Genomic DNA, 24,272 nt, shown 5'->3' with positions numbered 1-24,272 from the left:
ACCTTAGATATCATCCAGTCCAATCGTCCCTAGTCTCCCACTAAACCATATCCCTAAGTAGTTCATCCACCCTTTTCTTAAACACATCCAGGGATGGGGACTCAACCACCTCCCTGGGCAGCCTATTCCAGTGGCTGACAACCCTTTCAGAGAGGAAATTCTTTCTAACATCCAACCTGAATCTCCCCTGACTAAGCTTATACCCATTTCCTCTTGTCCTATCACCCATCACTAATGTAAAGAGCCCTTCCCCCACCTCCCCACCATCCCTTCTCAAGTATTTATAGGCCGTAATCAGGTCTCCCCTCAGCCTCCTCTTCTCCAGGCTAAACAGCTTTTTATTCTGATATCTCATGGTATTGCCTTTGCTGGGGCTGGACCCAAAAGAGCTATTGATACCTGGACTTAGTATCACAAGACAGACATGAAGGTAGGAGTACAACTTTCATTGCTAGGAGTTTGCAATACACTTAAATATTACACTAAAGGTGCTGAAGTGAGCGTTGTCTTCACCGTCTGCGTTGGAATCACTTATGTATTTACCATTCAGAATCCCAAAGTGCTGCTAACTACATGAGTTAACAGCTGTCTGCAGTACAGTTCCTGGCTCCTACCTCCTCAGGCATCTTTTTCCTGTTTATACTTGTACATCAAATGGGCCTTTGGAAAAATCCCTGATTTTCTTTTGTTCTGTTTTCTTTGTTCTGTTTCCATGCGGTCTTTTCCCCTTTGGAGATGACATGTATGGGAAATGGCTTATTGTAGCAACAGGAGACAGAAGGCAAAAACAATTGCATCATGGGTAAAACAAACATCAAAGCAAAGTGCAAGCCAAGTAGCTGTGAAAAAATTATTTCATATGTGATATTTTGACGTGTTGAAGTCCACATTAGTAGGTGTTTTGGCAATACAGAAAAAATAAAATGCAAACAGTTACCATCTTCAAATTCTTATTTTTCTCAGTGTTTCTGAGAAACCAGCCAGGACTAAGGACATGATGCACCTGTCGTAATTAGTGCATTGCCATTTCCACATTCCCTCTGATGGTGAAAATTCATTAAGCCTACCTGTAGAGTCATGGTTTTAACTGGGCTTGAATTGCAAAAAAAAAAAAGAAACCAAGTCTGAAAGATTGTGAAAACCAAATTGGAACCTATCTTTCATTAAGTACTAATTAACTGTCTGTTAACCCACATATAAAAATGAGGGTGCTTATTGTTGACGTTTGTTTTCACTTTATAAGGAATTGCTGTAGGTAGCCAGCCTGATTAAGTACTTTTAACAACTCCCATCGAAAGATAATTAAGTTCTGCAGTGAAACGCAAGGAATTTGACATAAAAAAATAAACATTAAGCACAGCAGATATTTTAAATGAATAAACAAACATAACTATTTCCAACACACACGCTTTGCTTTCTCATGATTTACATAATGTAAATGACTTTGACAACATCTTTATATTCGGTTTATCTTTAATACTGCGGAGCCAAGAAAATCTGCATATTGTGTTTCTGCAGCTTTAACCCTCTGACCGACGGGAGAGTTCTGCAGGCTACAGAGCAATAAAAGTTGCCACTGTGGGTGAAGAGCCCATGGCAAGTAATAATCAGTGCTCTTAAAAGCACAGAACATGCCCCATCTAAGTGTACGTATTTAGTTTCTTAAATATTTATTCAGATTTATATATGAATAATAAAAATCACATGCCAAAAGTATTTCAGCTATCTTTAAGCAGCAATATCCACACTTTCATAGTTCGTAAGCTCTTCTTTTTAACTTGCAAAAGACTTTCTAAGTGGGTTGCTATGCTGACATCAATAAACACAACAAAACTGGCTTTAGGGACAAACTAACAATCTAAATCAAGCAAAAAGATGTATTTGTATTATTTACGTTCAGTATTACTGTTAACAGTGTCACCCATTTCTATCTGGAATAACGGGGAACAAGGAAAAGGAAACTTGTCCTCTATTCACTACTGCAGGGACCTGAAAAATTGTAGAAGACCTATGAGATCAGACTGGTCTTTCATGAAGGTAAGTCTTATGTTAGCGAATGGTATCTCTTGTCCTTTGAAGCCAGTGTCTGTAGATGCATTGCAGCCATCTAATCTTGGAGCAAAGGCACACTTAAAACCAACACAAACGTGCACTTGAGCCTTGGTGCTGTCTAGACATCCTGTCTTTCCACAGAAGCACGGAAAAGCTCGCTAGAGTTAATTCCCACTTAAGGCAGCTTACTTCTAAGCCGTAAGATTTGCTGGTTCTGTTGTGAAGTATTTAAAACACAAGTTGTGATTCTCTGTCACAATCACAGCAATTGAATCAACCTTGGTGCTTAGAAAAAGGCACTTTTTTTTCCCCTCTATTTGATCGCCAGCCTGCTGAAGAATGTGTCTCGCTGGAAGGATGGTTGCTCCTGTGTCTGATGCTTAATTGGATTGTGCCAAGTCATTCCTGCCGCGTTTCCCTAACAAGTTCTGTCCGCGTTCTGTACGTCTCTGGAGAAGAGCACCAAGTTTAAGCGGCACGGTTGTAAATGTTGCTGACAAGCGCAGCGATTCGCTGAAAACAGAGTTTTATTTCTTGCTTTATTGCTCCACCTTCTGGTTAACTTAAATTTATTTTTCAAGGAAGAAATGGGATAAGGAGGAAATCATTTTTAGAGGGAAAACCGTCCTCTCACGAAGGTGGCAAACACGATCCAAAAGCCCGGTTCTGCCAGCGGCCGCGACACCGGGCGCCAACACCCGCAGGCGGCACCGGCGGCGCCCCGGGAGCCCGTTTCTCCCAGGGGCGCCGCGCCCCCGCTCAGCACTATCCGGTGAACCCAGCGCCGCTTTTACCGGCCGCCCGAAGCACCAAGCTCCCAGCACGGCCTCCCGCCGCCGCGCCGGCGGGCGGGCAAGGCGCGGCGCTCCGGCCGCCTTCGGCCCTGCCCGCCACGGCCGCTGCGCCCTTCGGGTCCCTTCGGCAGCGCTCGGGCCTCGGGAGCCAATCGGGGCAGAGTGTGCGTTCCCGCCTTGCACTGCCAGCGCGTGGCTCCCGGCGGTGTGCGCCTGCGCAGGGCGCGGCCGGTCTGAGGGGAGGAAGGGTCAGGCGGTGCGGGAGTCGTTCCGAGGCGGGAGGCGCAGCGGTTCGTGTGCTTCGGGGACGGCTCTGCGGGTACCTTCGGCTGCGTGAGGGGCTGTTGACCCTGACGGGAAGCAAGTCGTGTGGCGTCGCGAAGAGGGCGGCCTGTTGAGTGCCGCTGGGGTGGAGCAGAGTCCTTTCGTGGCCCGGGGGCAGGCTGAGGTAGCGCCGGGGGCCTGGCACGGCTGGTGGTGGGGATGAGGGTGCCTTTGGGCACGCGTTTCGGCCCCACAGACTGCTCAGGGCTGGTGGAGCGGTTAGGGCGGAGCCCACGCGGAAGGGAAGGGTCGCTGTGGGAGAGAGGATGAACAACAGGTTCTTGGGGCCAGTTTGCATCCTCGGGGAGCTGACCAGGTGTTAAGGGTTAGTGAGGGCTGTGGGTGAAGTGTACGCTTCTTCTAGAATAACATAATAAATTGGTCTGAATTGACTCTCAAGTGTAACTTGAAAGTAACATCAGTAGGCTCGAGCTGTGCTTGGCCTGGGTCACAGATCCTGCTGTGCTCTCCAGTGTAGTTGACTTTCTTCACAGCTTCAGAATTTGTGGTGGGCTGTGCTGCTTTATTCAAACTTGGCTATAAGAAGCTGTAGATTCCCCACACTACCTGTTGTGACTGTGTTAATGTACAGATCGTAGAGCAGGGAAGCTTGCAGAGGAGGGTGTATTTTACCAAACCAGTCGAAATCAAATGAGGGTAAATGCAATAGTGTTGCTTATAGTATTTATTGGAATAAAGATGCGGAAGGAGAAGACTTAAACTAATGCTGAAGATGGTTTGTCTTAGAAGAGAAGATGACAGGAAGAGCTAGAGCCAGAGCAAGAGGAAGACCTCCTGGACAGGAGACTGCTGTTCCACCTGTAGGAGCTGCAGCTGTAAGTTGGTTCTCTTTTTAATGAGCACAGGTAGACTTTGAAATGTCATGGCTCAACTACTTCTGTTTGAATATCAGGTATATATCTTAGGTGATATATGTATCATCAAGAGACTTTCTGTCTCTTGCATTTGAACTAGTGTTTAGGCCTTGTTTGTGCATATATGCCTTGGTCAAACTTGAGTTTGAAAATGGCCGATACTTCTGTATTCGCAGCTGTTGCCACATACCTGGAGACTTTTTAAAGCAGTTTCTTGAATTTGTCCATTTTTAATAATCACCTTTGATTTGAGAATGTGATTAGACTGGAGGAGTGTTTCTAGTCTGTTTCTTGTCAGTGTCAGATGAGTTTAAATCATGATAGAAGGTAGTTCACAGTTCTGTTTCTCAAAGAGTGAAATTATGCCCTTCTTGAACCTGGAACAGAATTTATAAACCTTAGAGACCTGATTACTTCAAACTTGGTCTCTTTGATTTGAATAGAATTGTTAGCAGAAGTCAGGAGGTGATATCAGTGTGCTCCTGTGGGTGCAGAGGAAAGTAAAGGAAATGGTGAGGGTTAGGTACTTTCTGTGGACTATGAATATTGGAGTGGAGTGGAGAAGACGTTTTTGGCTTTTTTTTTTTTTTCTGTATAGTGTGCCACTGTTCTACCATGTAGATTGTGTGTATCTCCACGTGGGTCAGTTCCAGAAGTGTTCCAAAGACATGTTGAAAAGAGGTTGTGGTTAGATGTTTGGAAAGTGAGGGCTTAGACATGCACTCTGTCTCTGCTTAAGTGAGAACGTAATCTGTGCTGGTCACAGGGGAAGATGGGAACAACTAGCTGTGGATTGTGGAAGTGAACCGTATAATTTGACTTTTACATTGGGCTGATACAGAGGTTCTTCTTACTGAGGTTTTTATCAGAAAGCATTAGTGAGATTTAAGGAGTCTGAGGGCCTGCCTTTCCTTACTAATGTCCTGACAACCCTGTGGTCTTTCTTGCTGCAGAGGTGTGGATTGTTGAAACCCCCTTCCCCACACCTGTACAGTGGACCCTATCCCAGCGTAATCTTTTCCCTCAGCTTATAACTTCACGTGGAGCTCTGCTCTCATCATTTAATGGATGAGGGCAAGGCAGAGTCAAGCCGGCTCTCTAGCTCAGGTTTCATGATCATCCTTGATATTGGCCTCTTGCTTACACTTAAAGTAGAGAACTTGATGACTCCTGGAGGCACTACTAACTTTTGGGGCAGCCTGCAATCTGGTAACATGAAACTGAATTGTGGGATTGTTCTGGCTGAAGGTTGTGTGTTGTGGTTCTTCCAGGCATGACACTTTAATATTATTGATTCACTAGACACTAAAATTGCAAAAACTGTTTTTACAAAATAAGTAGTCAGCTGCTTGAAGTGTCAGAGGGATTGTTAAAAATGAGAAGTCCAGAAACTTTAGTTAGAGCTTGGGAAGATTTGCATTTACTATTAGTTAAATTAATATTAACTTAAAAACCAAATTTTCTGAACCACGTTATTTTGGAGTTTGAAGTACTGAGTAGCATCTCTGCTACTTAATATAGGAAAAAAGATTTAAACTTACATGACTGTTATACTTGGGTATTTGAGTATTCTGTGCTTGGTTGGTGACTCTGTTGTGCTGTACTCTTGGAAGTATGCTGTTTCTTCCATTGCAGCAGGAAAAGTTATTTCTAACTATGGCAGGTTCAACAGACTGTGCCAAGTCAGCCCCCCGGCGGCCTGCAGCCTCAGCAGCCAAGTGTTCCCCCATCCGTGTCGGAACCTGGTGCCCGTGGGCGACAGAGGGGCCCTCAGAGTGTTCCACAAGGCCAGACTGAGAGAAGGCCAAAAGGTCAGAAGGGGTGAAAAATGTCATTGCCCACAATAGCAAGTCTTTGAAGAGAATGAAATTAAGGCATTCTTTAGACTGTGTTTCTAATTTTTCTTTTCAAAATGAGTTCTATTATTAAGACTTTGTAAAGTTCACTGTACATACCTTGTGATGATAGTATTGTCATTCTAAGGTGCAGTATAACTGAACCAGAAGTGTTGAAAACTAATGTGTGTTCTACTCCATCTGTACCATCTCCTCCATCAAAATAGTTAAAAAAAAAAAAAATTAGAAAACAATTGACACAAATTGGCATGAATACCAATAGTAAATTTCATTTTGATTGACCTAATCTAATTCATTTTATTATTTTTCTTGAATCTTAATAAGGAAATTGAACTTACTTACCTATTTCACATCACAGTATATTTAAACATTGTGATGCCGGTTGGAGCTGAAATGAAAGATCTGTCCTCCCTGCATTTGCAGAAGTATTGATTTGGAGGGTTTGTGTCTTTTTTTTTCGTCTAGCTAGTGAGCAGTTCGGTTTGCTTACTAGTTAACTGTCTGTGAATCTTGGAAGTTAATATATGATACCTGAATGCTATTTTAAGATAAATTCACTACATAGCAAAAGCTGAAACTTAACAGTTCATAATTTCTCTGAATTTTATATATATATGACTTTCAAATTTGATTTGTATTTAATTCTTATTTGTATTTAAGACTTGATTGTAATTCTTCCTCTTCCTCAATTTTCAAAACAACAGGATTACAGATTTCTGTGGGATTTCAGGAATTGTCTTTAGCAGACAGGGGTGGACGTCGTAGAGATTTTCATGACCTCGGGGTAAATACCCGGCAAGCCATAGAACATGTTCAAGAATCAAAAACTGGTATGTTTCGATTAGACTATAGACATGTAATAAGCAAGTTGAAATGAAAAATGGATTTGCTTTGTTTCTGCTTTTAGTATCCCCTAGAGGGCCAAATAAAAAAAGTCTTCGTTGTGTACTAGGAAGAGATACAAGTTGCTTCTGATGTCTGAAGAGGAACAGTGAGATGACATGTCTGATGGCAATTACTTCAGGCAGAAGTTATATAGCGTTTTAAATCATGACTATTTAGATGTTAGTGATGATCCTTGTCTGTTCCCAATGTCTGCTTCTTCAAGCAGGACTTCGGAACTCTGGAGATTTGCTCTTGGAAGTTCTGGTTTGTAGCACATTGACCTAACCAAATTCATAAAGATCTAATGAATGTGGAGTTTGAGACCTCTTCTGAAGAAACTTTTTCGTTAAATAAAAGGTGATATGCTTCTTTCCTTGAGACAAACTCATGCATATGAAAAGAAGTAAAAGCAGGCTGTCAGTATGGTCCTGCCTGCTTGCTCAAATGCAATCCTTTTTGGTGTTAAATGGTGCAGGTTGTGTGCTGATAACAGTTTCCTATTGCAAGTGATTGTGTGAGACATCACAACCATATAACAGCAACTGTAGCCCACTTTTGCTTAATGGAGTGATAACTGGAGCATGCCATGGGCCCAGCCATGGTGAGGCTTACTTCTGCTCAAGTCACTTCAGGCCAGAAGCAGTACAGTAGTTTTCTTTCTCACCTGGATTGTCTGTCTGGAGCTATGCTGATGCTACATAGTGGATTGCTGTACTTCGTAGGCAACTCTGTTGCTGGCTGTTTGTTTTCTCTTTGTAGCTTTGTATGGCTTTCTAGTCTACAGTTTGGGCTTTGTATGTGATAGGATTTTTTTCTTTTCATACGGGGTGTTGTATTTCAGATAGGAAAAGATGGATATTGAAAGCCAAATTAAATGAATGATCCATAATTCTCTGCAGTGTATTTTTTTTTTTTAATGAGACTTGTGTCTTTATGTCTAAAAGAAATTTAAATGAGGCATGAAAAAATAGGAAGAAATACTTTAAATAAGTGATCTGGAGCTAGTTCTTACTGTTGTGGGTTTTTTGTTTGTTTACTTGTTTTGTTTGAAAAAATCTTGAAATACCAAAAGAAATGTCCTCTTATCACGTATGAGTAGGAATGGGGATATCTGTAGCGAATGATACTCTGTTTTTGTTGTATGTTTATGATTCACATAAAGAAAGATTAATTGGTCCTCAAAGGAAGTTTATGTTTTGGTGGAAATTCATCTCTCTAGTACTTGGTACTAATCCTTTGGGAGACAAGTTGCTGATCTAAATGCTTACGTCATTTGATGTGAGCATTTTCCTGACAACTGAAAGAATTATACAAAGTTCTAATTAGCAGGTGTCTGTGATAACACTGTGCCTGTGTGAGCGTTTCCTGTAGCTTACTGAGCCAGAACAGTTGCAGAACACTGCTGACCTTTAATCTTTGTCTGAATGCCTTTTTTTTAATTTCTCAAAGCTGTTGAATTACTGTAAACTGGTACAATTTTGTACTACTAAGATGATTGCCTCTCATTTTAGGTTCTTCAGGTAATATCATAAAATTGACTGCAAATTACTTTCGTTTGACATCTCGACCCCAGTGGGCTTTGTATCAGTACCACGTTGACTATAGTCCTGAGATGGAAGCACGCCGTCTTCGATCAGCTTTGCTTTTTCAGCATGAAGAGCTAATTGGAAAGACACATGCATTTGATGGATCAATATTATTCCTGCCAAAAAAACTGGAGAATAAGGTATGATATGAGAATGCTGTTTTATTTTTTTATTTTGACTTGCATTTTATGATGCTTCTTGTTTCTTACTGGTGTAGGTGAGGTTAGAGAATTGATGTCCCACAAGCAGCATTTAGTTGGATTGAATATATTAGTGTAAGCTAATTTGCTTGTGTAGATAAATTTGGTAATTAACTTCTGGTTCTAATGCTTAGGTTCTGTAGGCTGGAATAATCATCCACCTAGAGGTGGATAGTACAGACAGTATTTTCCCTTTAGTTTTCTTTCTGCTTAGATCTTTTAATAACTTCTGTGTTTTAACATCCAACATAATTGAAAGGGGGACGAACTGGGTGTATGTGGCAAGGTTTTGGTAGCTGGGAGGGGGGTCTGGGTGGCCCCTCTGTGAAGAGATTAGGAACTGCCCTGTGCTGTACACAGTCGTTTCCAGCTGACTTCGCAACAGACCCACCACAGACCAAAGCTGAGCCCATCAGCAAAGCTCATGGCACCTCTGTGTATTTAAAAAGGGGGGAATAAATGCTAGAGCAGAAGAAAAATCTGAGAAGAAAGGAGCAGCAGAGGGAAAACGCCATGTACTGATGGTAACCCCTGCCTCTCCCACGCCGCCCACCCCTTGTGCTACTCATTGCCTCTCCAAAGGGACTGAGTGTAGCCAGTGGTGTTTGTTGTAACAGAGTGGGGCAGAGAACTCCAGAGTGAAGTTGAGCCTGGAAAAGAGCGAGGGGGAAGGTGTTTTCACTGTGTGTTTAAATGTTTGTCTTTTTGCCTCCCAGTATGTGAATCGGTAATTAAATATATATTAGTTGGCAATATGTTATTTCCTCAAGTTGAGTCTTTTTCCCACACTAGTAATTGGTAAGTGATCTCTCCCTGTCTTCATCTTGAATTCAGCTGCTTTGGGGATAGTCTCCATTCTACTCCTCCATTAGATGTCTTCACCCAAATGAGTGAAGCATTTTAGGTTGTAATTTATAGTCATAGTAGAAAATCAAATTCCTGTTTCAGCGAAGTCTTGGAAGTATTAATTAGAATCTTAATGTGTAAGTCAAATTCAATATTAATGGAGCAAAGTCCAGTTACAGCCCTGTTTGTCTCTAGTTTTGTTAACCTAACTTCACTTTCTCAGGTTTCTGAAGTGTTTAGTAGGACTCGAAATGGAGAGGATGTGAAGATAACAATCACACTGACTAATGAGTTGCCACCTACTTCACCTACATGTCTGCAATTTTACAACATCATTTTTAGAAGGTTCGCTCTCCAAGTTATGTCTTTATAAGAAGTCGTTCTAAAAATATCTGCCTTAAGTTTTTCCTTTCTGCAGAATGGACTACAAATCAATATTACAAATGTAAATTTTTAAGCCTTTGCAGCTACTGTTACTATGTGGCCAACCACACATGGCAACATTTTAATGGGCAGTTACATGTGTGTTTCTGGCACATGTTACTGTGAAATGAGTTTGTACCTTTTCCCTGAGCAAGCAGATTGACCCTGGAATGCTAACTTGTAGGCAGTTAGTCCGTCTCAGCCCTCCTTTTGTGTCTGTGGGTTTGCCTCTTAAAAATAGTAGTGCAAGACCTTAAACTGGCAAATTACCTTTTTTGCTGCAGTCTTTCCACTTAACGGTGGTACCTGGACTGCCTGGTTCATCAGAAATGTAGCTTGTTGAGCCTGCTGCCTTCAGCTGGTTGGTGAAGGGTTGGGTTGTATGCTAACTTATTCTCAACTGATTAATTGTCATTAATAAGTCTCCATGGCCTTTCTAAATTGAGTTTAATGAAAAGTTCACATTTGTGGCTGTTTCATCTAGTCAGATGAACAAAAAATGAGATGGTGCAGAGGGATGGGACCATGCATAGTTTGATAAACTGAATAATAATGGTAAATGACATCCGTATTTCAACTTCTAGGCTTTTGAAGATGTTGAATTTGCAGCAGATTGGACGCAACTATTACAACCCCAGTGACCCAATCAACATCCCTAATCACAGGTTTGACAAGAAGGATACTCAGGTTTAGGAGGGGTGCAGGGAGAAAGGGTGATATTTAGATACCACTCTGGTGGTTTGTCTTGTAATAAACCCATGGACTTAAACTGATATTCCCTGGAAATGTGAGACCTCATTCTCCTAACTTAGTTTCATGTATGTGTAAGATTTCATTACTCTTTACCAGCATGTATTCTGCCATTACATTTTGCTCCAATGTCAAAAACCTTGCTGAAATGTCTATAAGGCTGAGATCCCTGAATACTGGAGTTGTAAAGCTCAGGAGTGTCCAGCCTTCCTTCTGAAGGCCATTTAATCTGCCATGTAAATGCATGTCTGGCCATACCCTGCTGGATGGGTAGCTCTGGAACTCACCTCTTGCTAGCTGCCATACCTTGTCCCTGTTCTCTGCTGGGATCCCGTACGTGACTGATGCTTCTGGCCGGCCCTTGGCCTGTGGTACAAGTCCGTAAGCTTGAGTTTGGCTGTGGCGTGCTCCTTGCCATTGACCTAGCCTGCACAACCTGCTTGCTGGAAGAAAGTGGACAGTGTTCTACTAGATCAACTGCTCGTCTTTTTCTCTTTTAAAATGTCTTGAATATGTGAGATATTTAAGACTAATAGCATGAAATGGATTTCTTAGGTTTTGAGGCAGCCTTTCTTTCACTTCAGTTATATTGTTATATCCTTCATTTAATTTCCTTTTATCTTAAGTTGACTGAAGGTGCCTGCATGTGAAATGTTTTTCGTTTTGTTAACTTTCAGGAGCTTATTTATGTTTGGATCATGATTTCTTTGTATCTCGACTGCTTTCTAGTGTCTGGGAAAGTGGACGGGAATAACTCAAGGGGCAAGAATAGAGATGCTTTGAAACACGTTGAGGTTCTGTATGTTCTCGTTCGACAGGTTGGTGGTTTGGCCGGGCTTCACAAGTTCTATCCTCCAGTACGAGGAAAGCATTATGTTATGTACAGATGTGAGCCATAAGGTTCTTCGCAGCGAAACTGTTCTGGATTTTATGTACAGCCTGTACTACCAGGTCGAAGAGGAAAGATTTAGAGATGCTTGTGCTAAAGAGCTGATAGGTTTAATTGTTCTTACAAAGTAAGTCTTTTTGGACTCTTGTCATCTTAGAGATCTGTTTATTTCTTTGGATGTTCCATGTCCTGAAACATACAAAGCATGAAAATGTTGTTGTCAAGTTAGCAAACTGATGGAGGTGACAGCATTTACAAAAGCAGGAAGTACATACTAAATTAGTTCTGTTTTCATTTGGTTTTATTACAATTTAGCTTTTAGTAGAATTGATAACCTGTTAACATTGAAAACCTGAAGTTAATGCTGTTGATAGGAGCAAAACTTTCAACTTACGTGAGTATTGCTATTAACTTTTTTTGTCTTGCGGTTCTATTTCTTTTCTATTAGAGTTAAGATTTTTTAAAAACCTGATGAAATTGTTTATTTAGGTATAATAACAGAACATACAGAGTTGATGACATCGACTGGGATGCTAATCCACAGTGTACCTTTAGAAAAGCAGATGGTTCTGAGATCAGCTACGTGGACTACTACAAAAGGGTATGGAAACTTACCTATCAGTGTGTGTGTTATGCTTTAACTTGAAACATTAGAGCATTGTTAGAGGTTTACGTATGATGCATGGATTTGCAATTCATCATTTTCTTTACTGGAATTTTATTTTTAATGGATGCTACAAGTAACGTGATTCAGCATGAGTAGTCAGGCAAAGATGCAGTAGGCCTACATGAAAGAACCAGTTGCTCCTGGGAAAACTGAAAAAGGAAACATATAGAAGGTGGAAGCAGGGACAGGTAATCTGGGAGGAATATGGAGACATTGTCCCAGCATGCAGGAATGAGGTTAGGAAAGCCAAAGCCCAACTGGAATTGAGTCTGGCCAGGAATGTCTAAGGTGACAGGAAGGGCTTGTATAAGTACATAAGTGATGAAAGGATAAAAAGGGAAAATTTGACCCCACTGCTGTGAATGAGACAGAGCCCCTGGTGACACAGGATGTGGAAAAAGATGAGGTTCTGAATGCTACCTTCACCTCAGTCTTTACTGGCAAGACTGCCATGCAGGATTTCCAGGCCCCAGAGACCAGGGAAGAGTCTGGAGCAAGGAAGACATACCGTTGGTAGAAAAGAATCAGGTCAGGAAATACTTCAGCAAATTAGACATACCTGAGTCCACAGGCCCTGATGTGTTGCACCTACCAGTAAAGTGCCTGAGGATTGGAGGGAAATCAAATGTCACTCTTATCTTGAAGAAGTTCAGGGAGGGTGACACAGGGAACTACAGGCCAGTCAGCCTGACATTGATCCTTGGGAAGGCAGTGGAGCAGCTGATCCTGGAAATAATTTCCAGGCATGTGAATGACAAGAAAGTCATCGGGGTAGTCAGCATGGCTTCATCAAGGGAAAGTTACGCTGGACCAGCTCGATCAACTTCTGTGATGAAGTGACTGGCTTGGTAGATGAGGGGAGAGCAGTGGATGTTGTCTACTTGGATTTCAGTAAGGCTTTGGACACCCTCTCCCATAAGATCCTCGTAGAGAAGCTGAAGAAGTCTGGGCTGGATGAGCAGACAACGAAGTGGACTGCAAGCTGACTGAGTGGCCAGGCCCAGAGGTGGTGATTGGCAGCACGATGTGTAGTTGGGAGTCCAGTAAACTAGTGGTGTACTCCAGGGTCAATACTAGGTCCAGTCCTGCCTAATGTCTGTTAGTGGTCTGGATGATGGGGCAGAGCGTACCCTCAGCAAGTTTGCTGATAACTTACTGGAGGTAGAATATGTAGCCAGTCAAAATAAATTAGTGTTGATACTTCTGTTTCTTTGAAACAAAGTTTGGGTATGTCTTTCATAGCTTAACCTTTTCTGTCATGGAGGCCTGCTACTGTACTCGTGAAATGTTTCTGCACATCAGTTTCAACTGTAAAACAGGATGGGACTTCATAAGCAAAATTTGTGTTATCAGTTGTAGTTCAGGATAGAGTTTATAAGTGACAAATTTTCTCTGCCTTCTTGCCTTTGCTGTGATACCACTTTTTTGGTTTTAGATACTAGTTTTTGGCTCATTTCTGAGGTGTGGTTCTCTTTAAGAAAAAGAAAAAAGTCCAACTATGAAGTATGTTGTTTGACTGTCAGCTTGTGTTGCCTTTTTTTTTTTTTTTTTTTTCCCCAAAACTAAATTAGTGACTGGTAGACAGATGAACTCTTGCCAGATGCAAGGAAAGGTTGCAGGAGGGTTGAATTTCAGAGACTTTACTTGGAATCTTGTTTGATTCTTGTGATGTCTTGAATTAACTTGCTCTATGGGACAGGAACCTTGTCCATTACTGAACTGGAATGAGCATCCTCATCTTGAGTTAGATACTCTGGATGATACTGCCTCGAGCAAGGCAGAAGCCTTGTTTCTGTTGTCTCTTACAAGTCAGTAATTTGATGGCACCAACAGAGAGAATAGTGCTTCCCTGTTGGGCCTTTTCTGACAAAACCAGTTCGTCTCAGGTTAGATGTGCTATTGAAAGAGTTGCTGCTTGCTTTTGGTTTCGTTTTGTTTGTTTTAGGAAAAATCATCTTTTTCTAAAGTGAGCATTATTATTAAGAAAAGTGAGTGTTTGTTATGAATAAACTAACATACAATGTATATTTCTAAAACAGCAATATAATCAAGAAATTACTGACTTGAACCAGCCTGTCTTGATCAGTCAGTCTAGGAGGAAGCGAGCAACCATGATGCCAGGACCTGTGGTTCTAATTCCAGAGCTGTGCTTTCTAACGGGTACTGTAGCATTTTTTTCACATCAAGGCATCTGTCAAACCATAATGCCTACCAAAACTGGTATTTTGACAGCAGCCTCTTGCTGAGTTAAGTAGAAATGTTTTGTTTGTATAACTGTGCGTTTAGAAACAAGCTTTGTAGCTAAAAGATTAGATACTTAGGGTGAAAAGTGTGAAGAGTTTTGATGTTGCATAGTCTTTATGAACGGTGTTCAGTGTTGGCCCACTGATAACTTGTAGAGTTTTTGGTAGTAGAACTTCTGTTGAAAAAGAGAAATTTACTATAAATTGTTAATTTTTAAAGATACATAAATACGTATGTTCCTCTGAGTTACTCACTTTGCACTAGCAGTATGTGTCCATCTCAGCACTGTTTTGTTTTGTTTTGGAAATGTAAATCAAGAGCTGTGTGTCTTGTGTGGTTTCCTCTGAAGTGCAAAACTCCAGAACGTTTTTTTTCTATGTATATGGGAATATATGTATAGGGAGCAACTGAAAGCCTTGATTACTACTGACACCACGTGCGTAGTTAATCTGCATGACTTGCAAGTTTACTTTTCTTACTCCTTAGTCAAACTTTTACTCAGAAAAATATTTTGATGTTAACAGGATTAACTGAGAAGATGCGTAATGATTTTAATATGATGAAAGACTTGGCTATGCATACACGACTGCCACCTGAGCAGAGGCAGCGTGAAATTGGAAGACTTACTGACTACATCCGAAAGTATGCTACCTTAAAATCTTCTGTGCTTCTTTGTCATGAAAAGTTTATCATATAAACTTTTTCTTGCAACAAAACTTTGGAAATTTTACTGATTTTGATAAAAAAAGTCTCAGCAAGAACAATTTTTTTGTTTTAATTTAAATCTTGTTTTTAAACAGAGATGAGAGTGTTCAGAAGGAGCTCCGAAACTGGGGTTTAAGCTTTGATTCTAATTTATTATCCTTTACTGGAAGAGTTGTTCAAGCAGAAAGGATCCTTCAATCAGGAAATGTGGTAAATAAGACAACTTCTAAAATCGTCTGGATTTCTCACTGATGAAGGAAGTTCAGCTTACCTGGGCTAAAAATCGTAGATGTCTTTGAATAATTATGAACGAACCCTTTGAGAAGTGTAGGATTTCTTGAAAGGATTAGATAAAACTTATTTTAAATTAGTAACAATAGCAGTAAAAGAACAGACAAAAATCAAGTCATTTATTCTAGGCAGAAGTGTTACAGTTTGTTCTTGAAGTGTTTCAGGAAGTAGTTGTGGTACAGCTTGTTTGGTAGGGTGCTGATTTTCTTTTTCTCCCATATTTACAGTTTGATTACAATCCTCAGTTTGCTGACTGGTCAAAGGAAACCAGGGGAGCTCCCTTAATCTGTGCAAAGCCTCTGGACAACTGGTTATTGATATACACACGGCGCAACTCCGATGTTGCTAATACGTTAGTTCAGAACCTGTTTAAAGTCACTCCGTCGATGGGAATCAAAATGAACAAGGCAACCATGTAAGCGTCTCTAGAAACGTGATGGAAGAACAATTTTAATGCTCGTTAAGGTTTACCTATTCAGATGCTTAGTCTGTTAAATGAGGAGACGGTATGGTATGTCACACTACTGACTTTTGTGAGGTTTTTAGTAAAACACAGTCGGTTTCAGTATGCAAATTGTTTGCTTTTCGCTAGAGACGGATTTTCTTATACATGCTTCTGTTTGAGAGCTTTCACTGAGGGTTAAAGCATGTCAAAACCAAACAGTATTAGATATGTAATAATTGAGCAAAACCTTCTCAAGTGGAGCGATGTTTTTAATACAAGTAGGAATATGTGTTTTCTTGCTGACATGTAATGTATTCTGATTTCTTCTTGTTGCAAATATCTTCCTTTGAGTACCTGTGCTGGCTTTTAACTTTGAGTTTCATTGCTCTTGGAAGCCTAAACTGAGGATGATTCCTCTTAGTCTTCAAAATGTGTGAATGTTGTGTATTTATTAATAGCTATGAATGTGCCACTCATACAGTACTGATGCATAATAAGCATTTATGGTTTCGCTGAAGTTTCAATAACTGTTGTTTTTCTTCTACAAGTTTTTTTTTCTCTCTTCCTTTTCAGGATTGAAGTGGATGATAGAACAGAAGCTTATTTAAGGGTTTTACAACAAAGTATTACCCCTGACACAAACATAGTATGTATTCAAATCCATAATTTCAAATCATATTGATGTCTGTAATTAGTGTTTTAAGCCTAGTGAGATTCAATCTCAGAAATAAAACTCTTGGCTCCTGAGTATCTTTTACGTGCCTACTTGTACTCCTGTTCAAACCTCAGACTATGAGTATCCTTCTGGAAAAAGAGCCTTTGTACTTGACTCTCAAGTATAGAAAATTTCCAGGTATTTCTTTGACTGCGAACACTTGAAATATTCTCTTGAGTGTAAGAAACTTTTCCTAAAGAACTGCAACTGTTACACAAGTCTGAGAATGCAGCGGCTTAAAAACATTTTTTGTTTCTTTAAAGGCAGTTTGTATTTTGTCTAGTTCCCGAAAGGATAAATATGATGCTATCAAGAAATACTTATGTACAGATTGTCCTATTCCAAGTCAGTGTGTGATTGCTCGCACTTTGAGCAAGCCTCAGACTGCTGCGGCCATAGCAACAAAAATTGCCTTACAAATGAACTGTAAAATGGGTGGAGAACTCTGGAGTGTTGAGATCCCAGTAAGTATTTTTTTTTTTTTAAATGGTACCCATTTTCTTTATTGAGCCTTATTTAAAAAGTAAGCTTTTTTCCCCCCAAAAAAGAAAATTGAATATTCTTTGTGTAGTTTGTTTTGTGTCTGTGAGAAGAGGCATGAAGTGATATAAGGACACAAGAACTCAGTGCTCATGGCTTACTGAAGTGTCCTGAAATCGTGCAGCTTATGTCCTGATGTTGTTACACTATAATATGGAGATGATGGGTGCTTTGGCATGTCTTCATGTACTGACACATGTTCTCTATTGATTCCTTTTAAGCTGAAGCAGGTAATGGTTGTGGGAATTGATTGTTACCACGACACTTTATCTGGAAAGCAGTCAGTTGCAGGATTTGTTGCTAGCCTCAATCAAACAATGACACGGTAAGATTTGAATGCCAAAGGGAAAAATAGAATCTTTATCTTTCCCTTAATTGAAAAGTAGCTTGAATGCGGTGAGCCATTGTGAAAAGTGTTCAAATTGATTTACTGGACATTGTTATTAAGAACTATATATTGTGAATGATTTTTTCCACTGCATCCCTTAAGGAGTAGCCTTGTCCTCCTTCTACAGCTCTTGGGAGAGGGGGCAGATAGTGGGGCAAGGGCTGGGGTGAATAGAGGGCATCAGAGTGACAGGCTCTTCTCCTTTTTGAGTTGACTTGTGTGAAAGTTTTTTTACTGAGAGGAATTGCATATGTGGTAAGGTATGTGCCTACCACAGGGGCTTTGCCAGGAAAGTATTCTCATAGGACTCTAACTCTCCCTTGACTGCCTTGACTCACGATAGCCATAAAGACTAAGTGATCATAGCCATTTTAAAAATTTTATTTTTTTATTGAAGGAAACCTGGGAAATGCTTTGAAGGTCATCTTTTATTTTGTTCTTCACAGGTGGTTCTCCCGCTGTGCTGTTCAAAGTCGTGGGCAAGAACTTGTGGACGGACTCAAAGTCTGCTTGCAAAGTAAGGGAAGACTTTCTGCTCTTGTTGAGTCAGATCTAAGGAATGACAGTTTAGCTTCCTCAAAACACACCTCCTCAGCTGCCTTGATAGGAAGCGTTACCCACTTTGCACTTAGATAAAAACAGATTAAAAATGCAGTTGAAAATGCTGCTGAAAACTAATAGCATTTTGTGTACGTTCTTTCATTGGTGCCCATATTTCTTAACAATAATCAATGTGCTTCGAAGAGTGCTTTAGAGGGAACAGACTGACAGCTCCTTGCTGTGAGAGAGGCCTCTGAGCAGATAATCTCCTTAGGTTCTTTCTCTTTTTGTCAGTACACAGGTAAACCAGAGTTCTTTTTGCAGTAACATTAGTGTGTCATGATGCGTACCTGTTTCAGGTTACTGAAACACTGAGCACCTTAGGTTTCACAACTTACTGCTATTATTCTATGATTTTGTTTTTCCAGTTATAAAAATCCTTTTTTGTTTTGCAATGAATTGTCGTTATAGCTAACAGGTTTATTATTCTGATTTTTGATATTTTTTTTTTTATTTTTTTAGCTGCTTTAAGAGACTGGTTCAGGTGGAATAAGTATTTGCCCTCTCGTATTATTGTGTATCGTGATGGTGTAGGAGATGGACAACTAAATACTTTGGTTGATTATGAAGTGCCTCAATTTCTGGATTCCTTGAAGAGTGTTGGTAAAGATTACAAGTAAGTCCGTTTCCACCAACCCCCTTTTTTGTACTGTAAGAGAAATACACACTGGGGTACAAAAAGTGGTTACAGATGAAGATTGTGTTGTCTTTTCATCTGTATTTATTTTTACCTGAGCTCAGATAACTGCTTTTCTGATGACTGTTTACATGATTTGAGATACTTGACTTGTAGTAATAGAAAAAGGTTTTGGTGCATGCTCCACGTAAGTATTCAATACACATGTGTGCGCATACTCTTTAGACATTCTTGATGCATATGGTAATTAATACTTTCTTCCAACTGGTTGATTATGGCCTGATTGCTATCGTATGTGTTCTGCTTTAGAACTTACCAACTGCAGTGACCTGGTTCCTTTATCTGGTCTGAAAAATGAAAATATTTCCTGACACTGCAGGCAAGCAGAGCATAAAACAAGCTACAGCTTGTAGGAATTGAAGTGGTTACTTTGTTTAGCTTCTGTTAATGGCTTGCTTTTTACCAAAAATACTGTTAAACCAGTGTTTTCTATATGAAAAGAAGAGATAGGGTAGAAATCAGATCTGTATTTAGAAGATCCCTTTTTGGTCTGTTTTCTATGAAGTTAAATATAAGCTGGATTGGTGAGAAATAGTATCAAAGCTGCACCTCAAACCGAAAATCTAAAGTTATGAACAACAGTCTGTTATTCTAAGTCAATGAATTAGTGAAGACTTGTATATGAAATCAATGTCCTGGAGAACTCTAAAATCGTTTTTAGTTTGAAACTCTAGAGAATCTGCTTCTGAAATACTGTCAGTGCAGTTCTTCAGGATAGTTTTGTTGTTTTTCTTTCTATTTTCATTTATTTTAGTCCAAGACTTACTGTGATAATTGTGAAGAAACGAGTGAATAGCAGATTCTTTGCACAGTGTGGTGGTGAACTTAGAAACCCACCCCCTGGTACTGTTGTTGATGTGGAGGTTACCAGACCGGAGTGGTAAGTTCATATGGAAGTAACATTCCTTCTGTTTGCTGGCAACCTGATAATAAAGGAAACATACCCGGTATTAAATTGGCTCTGGGATCAAGTAGAAGGATGCTTTCCACACTTCTGTCCTTTTGGAAAGAAATGACAGTGAATGTGTAGATGGAAGAAAGAGAAGCTTACATTTTATTAATCCATGATGCCGTTATTTCATGGTTTCCAACAGGTCGTGTTTGTATAGATCAGAGTGTTGTATATGCCTTCAGTAAGCTCTGTGTGTTTTGCTTTTTGGTGTTTCTTTTTTTGACTTTTAAGGAGTTAGTACCAAATCAGTGCCTATTGATAGAGCTGCCCAACTGTCCTTGACGGAAACAAAGTCCTGTCTGGCTGTGGGTTTGACATTGCACATAAATGTTGACACTTGGTACGGGTGCGTTTTACGAGCTGGAAGTACTCTGTGGTGGTAGGGGAGCCGCTAGAAGACGACTCAGCCTTGTGCAGTTCTGTGTGTAGGTGTGCACAGAGCTCACTGGCTTCACTTGCCTGCTGCTAGTGCTGAGTGTTTTTGCACGTCACGCTCAGCTGAGGTACGTCATGCCCAGCTCAGGCTCATGGGAAACACGAGGCTTGAAGAAAATAAGACAAATTTGTGGGAATTGGCATTTTTTGAAGAAAAGCAGCCCTTTCTGTATCAGACTTGTGGGGTTTTGTTCCTTCTATTGCAGGTATGATTTCTTTGTTGTGAGTCAGGCAGTGAGGAATGGTTGCGTTGCACCCACTCACTATAATGTGATTTATGACACGAGCAAACTGAAACCGGATCATTTGCAGCGTTTAACCTACAAACTTTGCCACATGTACTATAACTGGTCGGTAAGTGTTTCCTCTGGGAAATGATGGTACTTTTCTCCTAAGATTACACATCTCTATGCAGTAACAACCCACAAGAAGGTAGAAAAGGGTATCCTTAAAACACCCGTGCAGATCCAAAAAGCCTGCAAGTGTTCCTTCTGACCTGGAGCGAAGGTTTGAGCACTACACATTTTATAATTACTTGATCTCTCTGAAGTCTGAAGATTAAAATCGTCTTTATTCTCACTAGGAAATACTTGTTGTTTTGAGTATGATTCCCAAATTCTATGTCGAAAGCAAAACTGAGATGATTATTTCTTACCTGCAGAGATACTTAATTCTTTGCGTGGAGATGGAACTGTGTTGCTCCATTTCCCTTGAGGCTTCTTCTGTTGCACCCCAAGATCAGCACACAGTCAGCTCTTGCCTGAGGTGTGCTTTAGAGTTGTCAGTTTAGTAAGCAGAGATTTTCACAACTTACCCGTGTCCCACCTTCTGTGAGATTCAGCATCAAACGTGAACCTGCCTGCAAGGCTTTCTGAAGCGAGGAGGGGAAAGGAGTTGGGAAGTTTTTTGCATCTGTTCTTCTATAAAGCATGTTTTTTTTAATGTGTTCAGTGTAGGTAATGCTGTTTTCACAAATTGGCATAAACTACAGGGAATATAAATTTTACCTGTATCCAGACTTTGGAATTCTAGGACTCTTGCAGTGAATGCATGCTTATGTAAATGACTCAGAAAATAATTCCTTTTTTTTTTTTTTTTTTTTTCCTTCTGCAGGGTGTTATCAGAGTACCTGCTCCTTGCCAGTATGCTCACAAACTGGCTTTCCTTGTCGGTCAGAGTATTCACAGAGAACCAAACCTGCTGCTTTCAGACAAACTTTACTATCTTTGAAGCTGAGTTACCAGCTGAAAAAAATAGTGTCGTTCCTTTCTAGGGAATGTAGAATTATCTGAGGGTTTGTGTGTTGTGTTGTTCTGGTGTTTTTTTTTTCCGTTTCTTTTGGTTTTGTTTTTTGTTTTTTTCCCTTAAGACACATGTTTATGGGCTAATGAGTATGTGCAGTTGTGGAACTTTATTTTCATTGTAGCAGGGAAAAGCTTGAGACAGCAGATCTGCATTTTGAATAGGTCTCTGCTTCCTATGAAAACTATATAATACTTTAGTATTTTTTACTACTTACTTACTAAAATGTTTCTGGGATTCTTCACAAAAGATTACCAGTTGTTCTTATTTTTATTTATGTTTTGGGGAAGTCTTACACAGAATTATTTTTAGCATTTAAGATGTATAGTTATGCAGATCAAACCCCAAACTTCTAGTTAGCACATGACACTCTTAATTTTCAAGATGGAATTATGGCTTCCTTGTTTTTCTTGGCTGTTAAAATAGGGCAAAATTTTGTCTCCTAAACTATTTCATCTCTTAAAAGGAGGCTGTCAGCCCTTCTTGGTTATGGAGGCTTTGTTTTAAGATTGCATAGTGCTGCAAAACCTGTGGAAGGGCTTTTAATAATTGCTCTATTGAGTGATTTGCAGCCTAACGAGAAACTGTCTGGTGTTCTCCTGTGTCACTCTAGGAGAAGGGGAAGTGAAGTGGAACTGTTTCAAACTGGCATTGCTGAGGAGGACATTCTGTGTATACCAAAATCTCAAGAATTGAGTGTCAGAGGCAAAGTTATTTCTGTGTCTTAACACAGCTACAGGAACAGCTTTATTATTTATCTAAGGCTACAGTGTTCCCTCCCAGAACGCGATGGCTTTGTCTAAGCCCGAATGCCGTTATGGGGCTGTGTGGCTTACAATGGCCTGTCCTGTAACTTCACTTACTGCATAGTGTGAGGAAATAAGTGTTTCTGTTTAGTTCATTCATAACTGGAATGAACTAAATTTCTTGGTTAATGTTTAATGGCATGCTTGTTAAATGAGGAAAAATACTTCCATCAAAGAATATTGATGCACTGATGTGCAAAATAGTACATAATTTCACTATTCATGGGGTTTTTTTGGTTGTGCAGTTCCAAGTAATGGGAAGTACTGAGGCCTTGGTTTGTATTGTACTTCTAAGACTGTAATTGGTGACTATTCAGTGGGAGTAGCTTAATTTGTAAAGCAAATAGCAGTTCAGCTGATGGAAGTTATTTTCGTATTTTTGCATTACCAGGCACGGAGTCAAACTAGTGCATATGGAAGAATTTGGATTAGTGCTGTTTTTTTTTTTTAAACTGACTTCTTGTGAACCTTGTTTCTTTTCTTTGTAAGATTTAAATAAAGTTGTTGCTGCGATCCTTCCTTGTTTGATCATATTAGATGTATTTGCGTACATACTTCAAGACTCGTCTTTGGGCATGCTATGTGACATATGCTAGAGTAACTTTCTCACCATTTTTTACCTCTGGAAGGCTCCTGGAGTCTCGTGTTTAGATGAGCCTTTATTCTACAGTAAACGTCAGCAGCTGTCAACAGCTCTGAAAAATGAAGGAGCTCTAAACTTGTATTCAGTTCAGGTTTTTTTCTTTCCAAGGTGAGAACTGTACCAACCCCTTCCTTCCACATGAAATTTGCAATGAAGAGGCATCGGGGTTTTTGGCAAATGTTTTGGTCTTTTTGATGTTGTTCTGTGGTAGCTTTCTCTATTCTCTACTTAGTATTTTGTATTTCTTCCTAGTTGTGTATCACTTTTTATACGTCATAGCTGTTCATCCTGATCTGGTTCTGTCATTTGAGGCCAAGGATGGAGCCAGTGCAGCTGCTTCCTTAGCTCAGGAAGGTAAGACACGGTCACTGTGAACTCCTCCTGCTCCACCTGGGTGCAGTTGGAACGTGTTGCACCATTACTGTGTGCTTAATAATCGCTCCCTGGGCACGTCCTGCCCTTTATGCCTAATCCTTTGCAAAGGGCGGGGAGGCTGACACAGGAATCGAGCAGCTGATACAGCAGATTCATGAAACATACTGCACTCTACAAAATATCAAATAATTTATTTATATAAAATATAATACACAACAATTGTACACATGCACACACCCACACAGTACTTTACCACAAATTTAGGCCGGTTATTTTCTTTAATTAAATGTTATAATCTAGCACACGGTATCTTACAGTAATTTACATTGTTATCTGAAGACACAATGGGGAAGCTTTGCTCATTCGTTTATAAACCTTCCATAAATTACAAAAAGAAAGGCAGTCTGAAAAGTATGTATAAACAGTAAAAACAATTTACAAATGGACAAGAATTACAAAATCGTAACAGCCAATGACTGCCATCAATGTGTAAGATTGTTTTTCTTGATGCCAATATTGCAATTCTTATTTGATTATCACCTGTTGCAGCCTTTGTACTGGCTGTGGCTTGTGTATGTAACACAGTTTTTCACTTTTTTTATTTTAGACATGCACTTTATCTTGAATCTGACATCAGCAATATGAAAATGCCTTTTAACTTAGGACTGTACCTCCACAGGAAAAAAAGTTGGGGAGTAAAGGTGTTTTGTTGTCATTTTTGTTGTGTGTTGGTTTTTTGTGGTTTTTTTTTTTTCCCTGGCAATTTAGAACAGTGAAGCAGTAACTCCAAAACTGGAGGTTGTATAGTTGAAACTGGGTGAGTCTCTGAATAACTTACGCTGTATCTGATTTCAGTTTAGTGAAAATGTTGACAGAAGAAATCAATACAAGGGGTTTGGCTTGGGGGGGAAAAAAAAAAAGAAGCAGCAAAAAAAAACGAAAAGAAAGCATTTTGCACAGCACTTTCAAACTCCCAGGAGTTACATC

General features: G+C 40.1%; 1 protein-coding gene across 2 annotated transcripts; it reads left to right on the top strand.

The window, feature by feature from the left end:
- Window positions 1-3,925: 3,925 nt before the first annotated feature.
- Window positions 3,926-21,389, top strand: PIWIL1 (piwi like RNA-mediated gene silencing 1). Of its 2 annotated transcripts, none has more exons than XM_009978334.2 (20): window positions 3,926-4,006; window positions 5,709-5,827; window positions 6,595-6,731; window positions 8,298-8,512; window positions 9,642-9,763; window positions 10,426-10,506; window positions 11,410-11,607; window positions 11,970-12,081; window positions 14,187-14,307; window positions 14,916-15,033; window positions 15,192-15,306; window positions 15,615-15,802; window positions 16,406-16,478; window positions 16,811-17,011; window positions 17,309-17,412; window positions 17,922-17,992; window positions 18,538-18,691; window positions 19,527-19,652; window positions 20,366-20,513; window positions 21,273-21,389. In XM_009978334.2, exons 1-20 carry the CDS (start codon window positions 3,926-3,928, stop codon window positions 21,387-21,389), a joined length of 2,601 nt encoding a protein of 866 aa, XP_009976636.2. The 2 variants fall into 2 exon arrangements, with proteins under 2 accessions (XP_009976636.2, XP_086479555.1); XM_086623429.1 differs by having other exon boundaries at window positions 5,709-5,856; window positions 6,606-6,731.
- Window positions 21,390-24,272: the final 2,883 nt, after the last annotated feature.

This window comes from Tauraco erythrolophus, chromosome 19, assembly GCF_009769465.1.
Source record: "Tauraco erythrolophus isolate bTauEry1 chromosome 19, bTauEry1.pri, whole genome shotgun sequence".
Taxonomy (NCBI): Eukaryota; Metazoa; Chordata; class Aves; order Musophagiformes; family Musophagidae; genus Tauraco; species Tauraco erythrolophus.
The sequence above is the reverse complement of the archived record's forward strand: the minus strand, read 5'-3'. Positions and strand labels throughout refer to the sequence as shown.

What these genes read in the sequence shown, in the direction of transcription:
- PIWIL1 (XM_086623429.1), top strand. Translation starts at nt 3,926, where the DNA reads ATGACAGGAAGAGCTAGAGCCAGAGCAAGAGGAAGACCTCCTGGACAG. An exon ending in TGTTCAAGAATCAAAAACTG is followed by an intron (nt 6,732 to 8,297) that starts GTATGTTTCGAT and finishes CTCTCATTTTAG; the next exon opens with GTTCTTCAGGTAATATCATA. An exon ending in TCCTTCAATCAGGAAATGTG is followed by an intron (nt 15,307 to 15,614) that starts GTAAATAAGACA and finishes CCATATTTACAG; the next exon opens with TTTGATTACAATCCTCAGTT.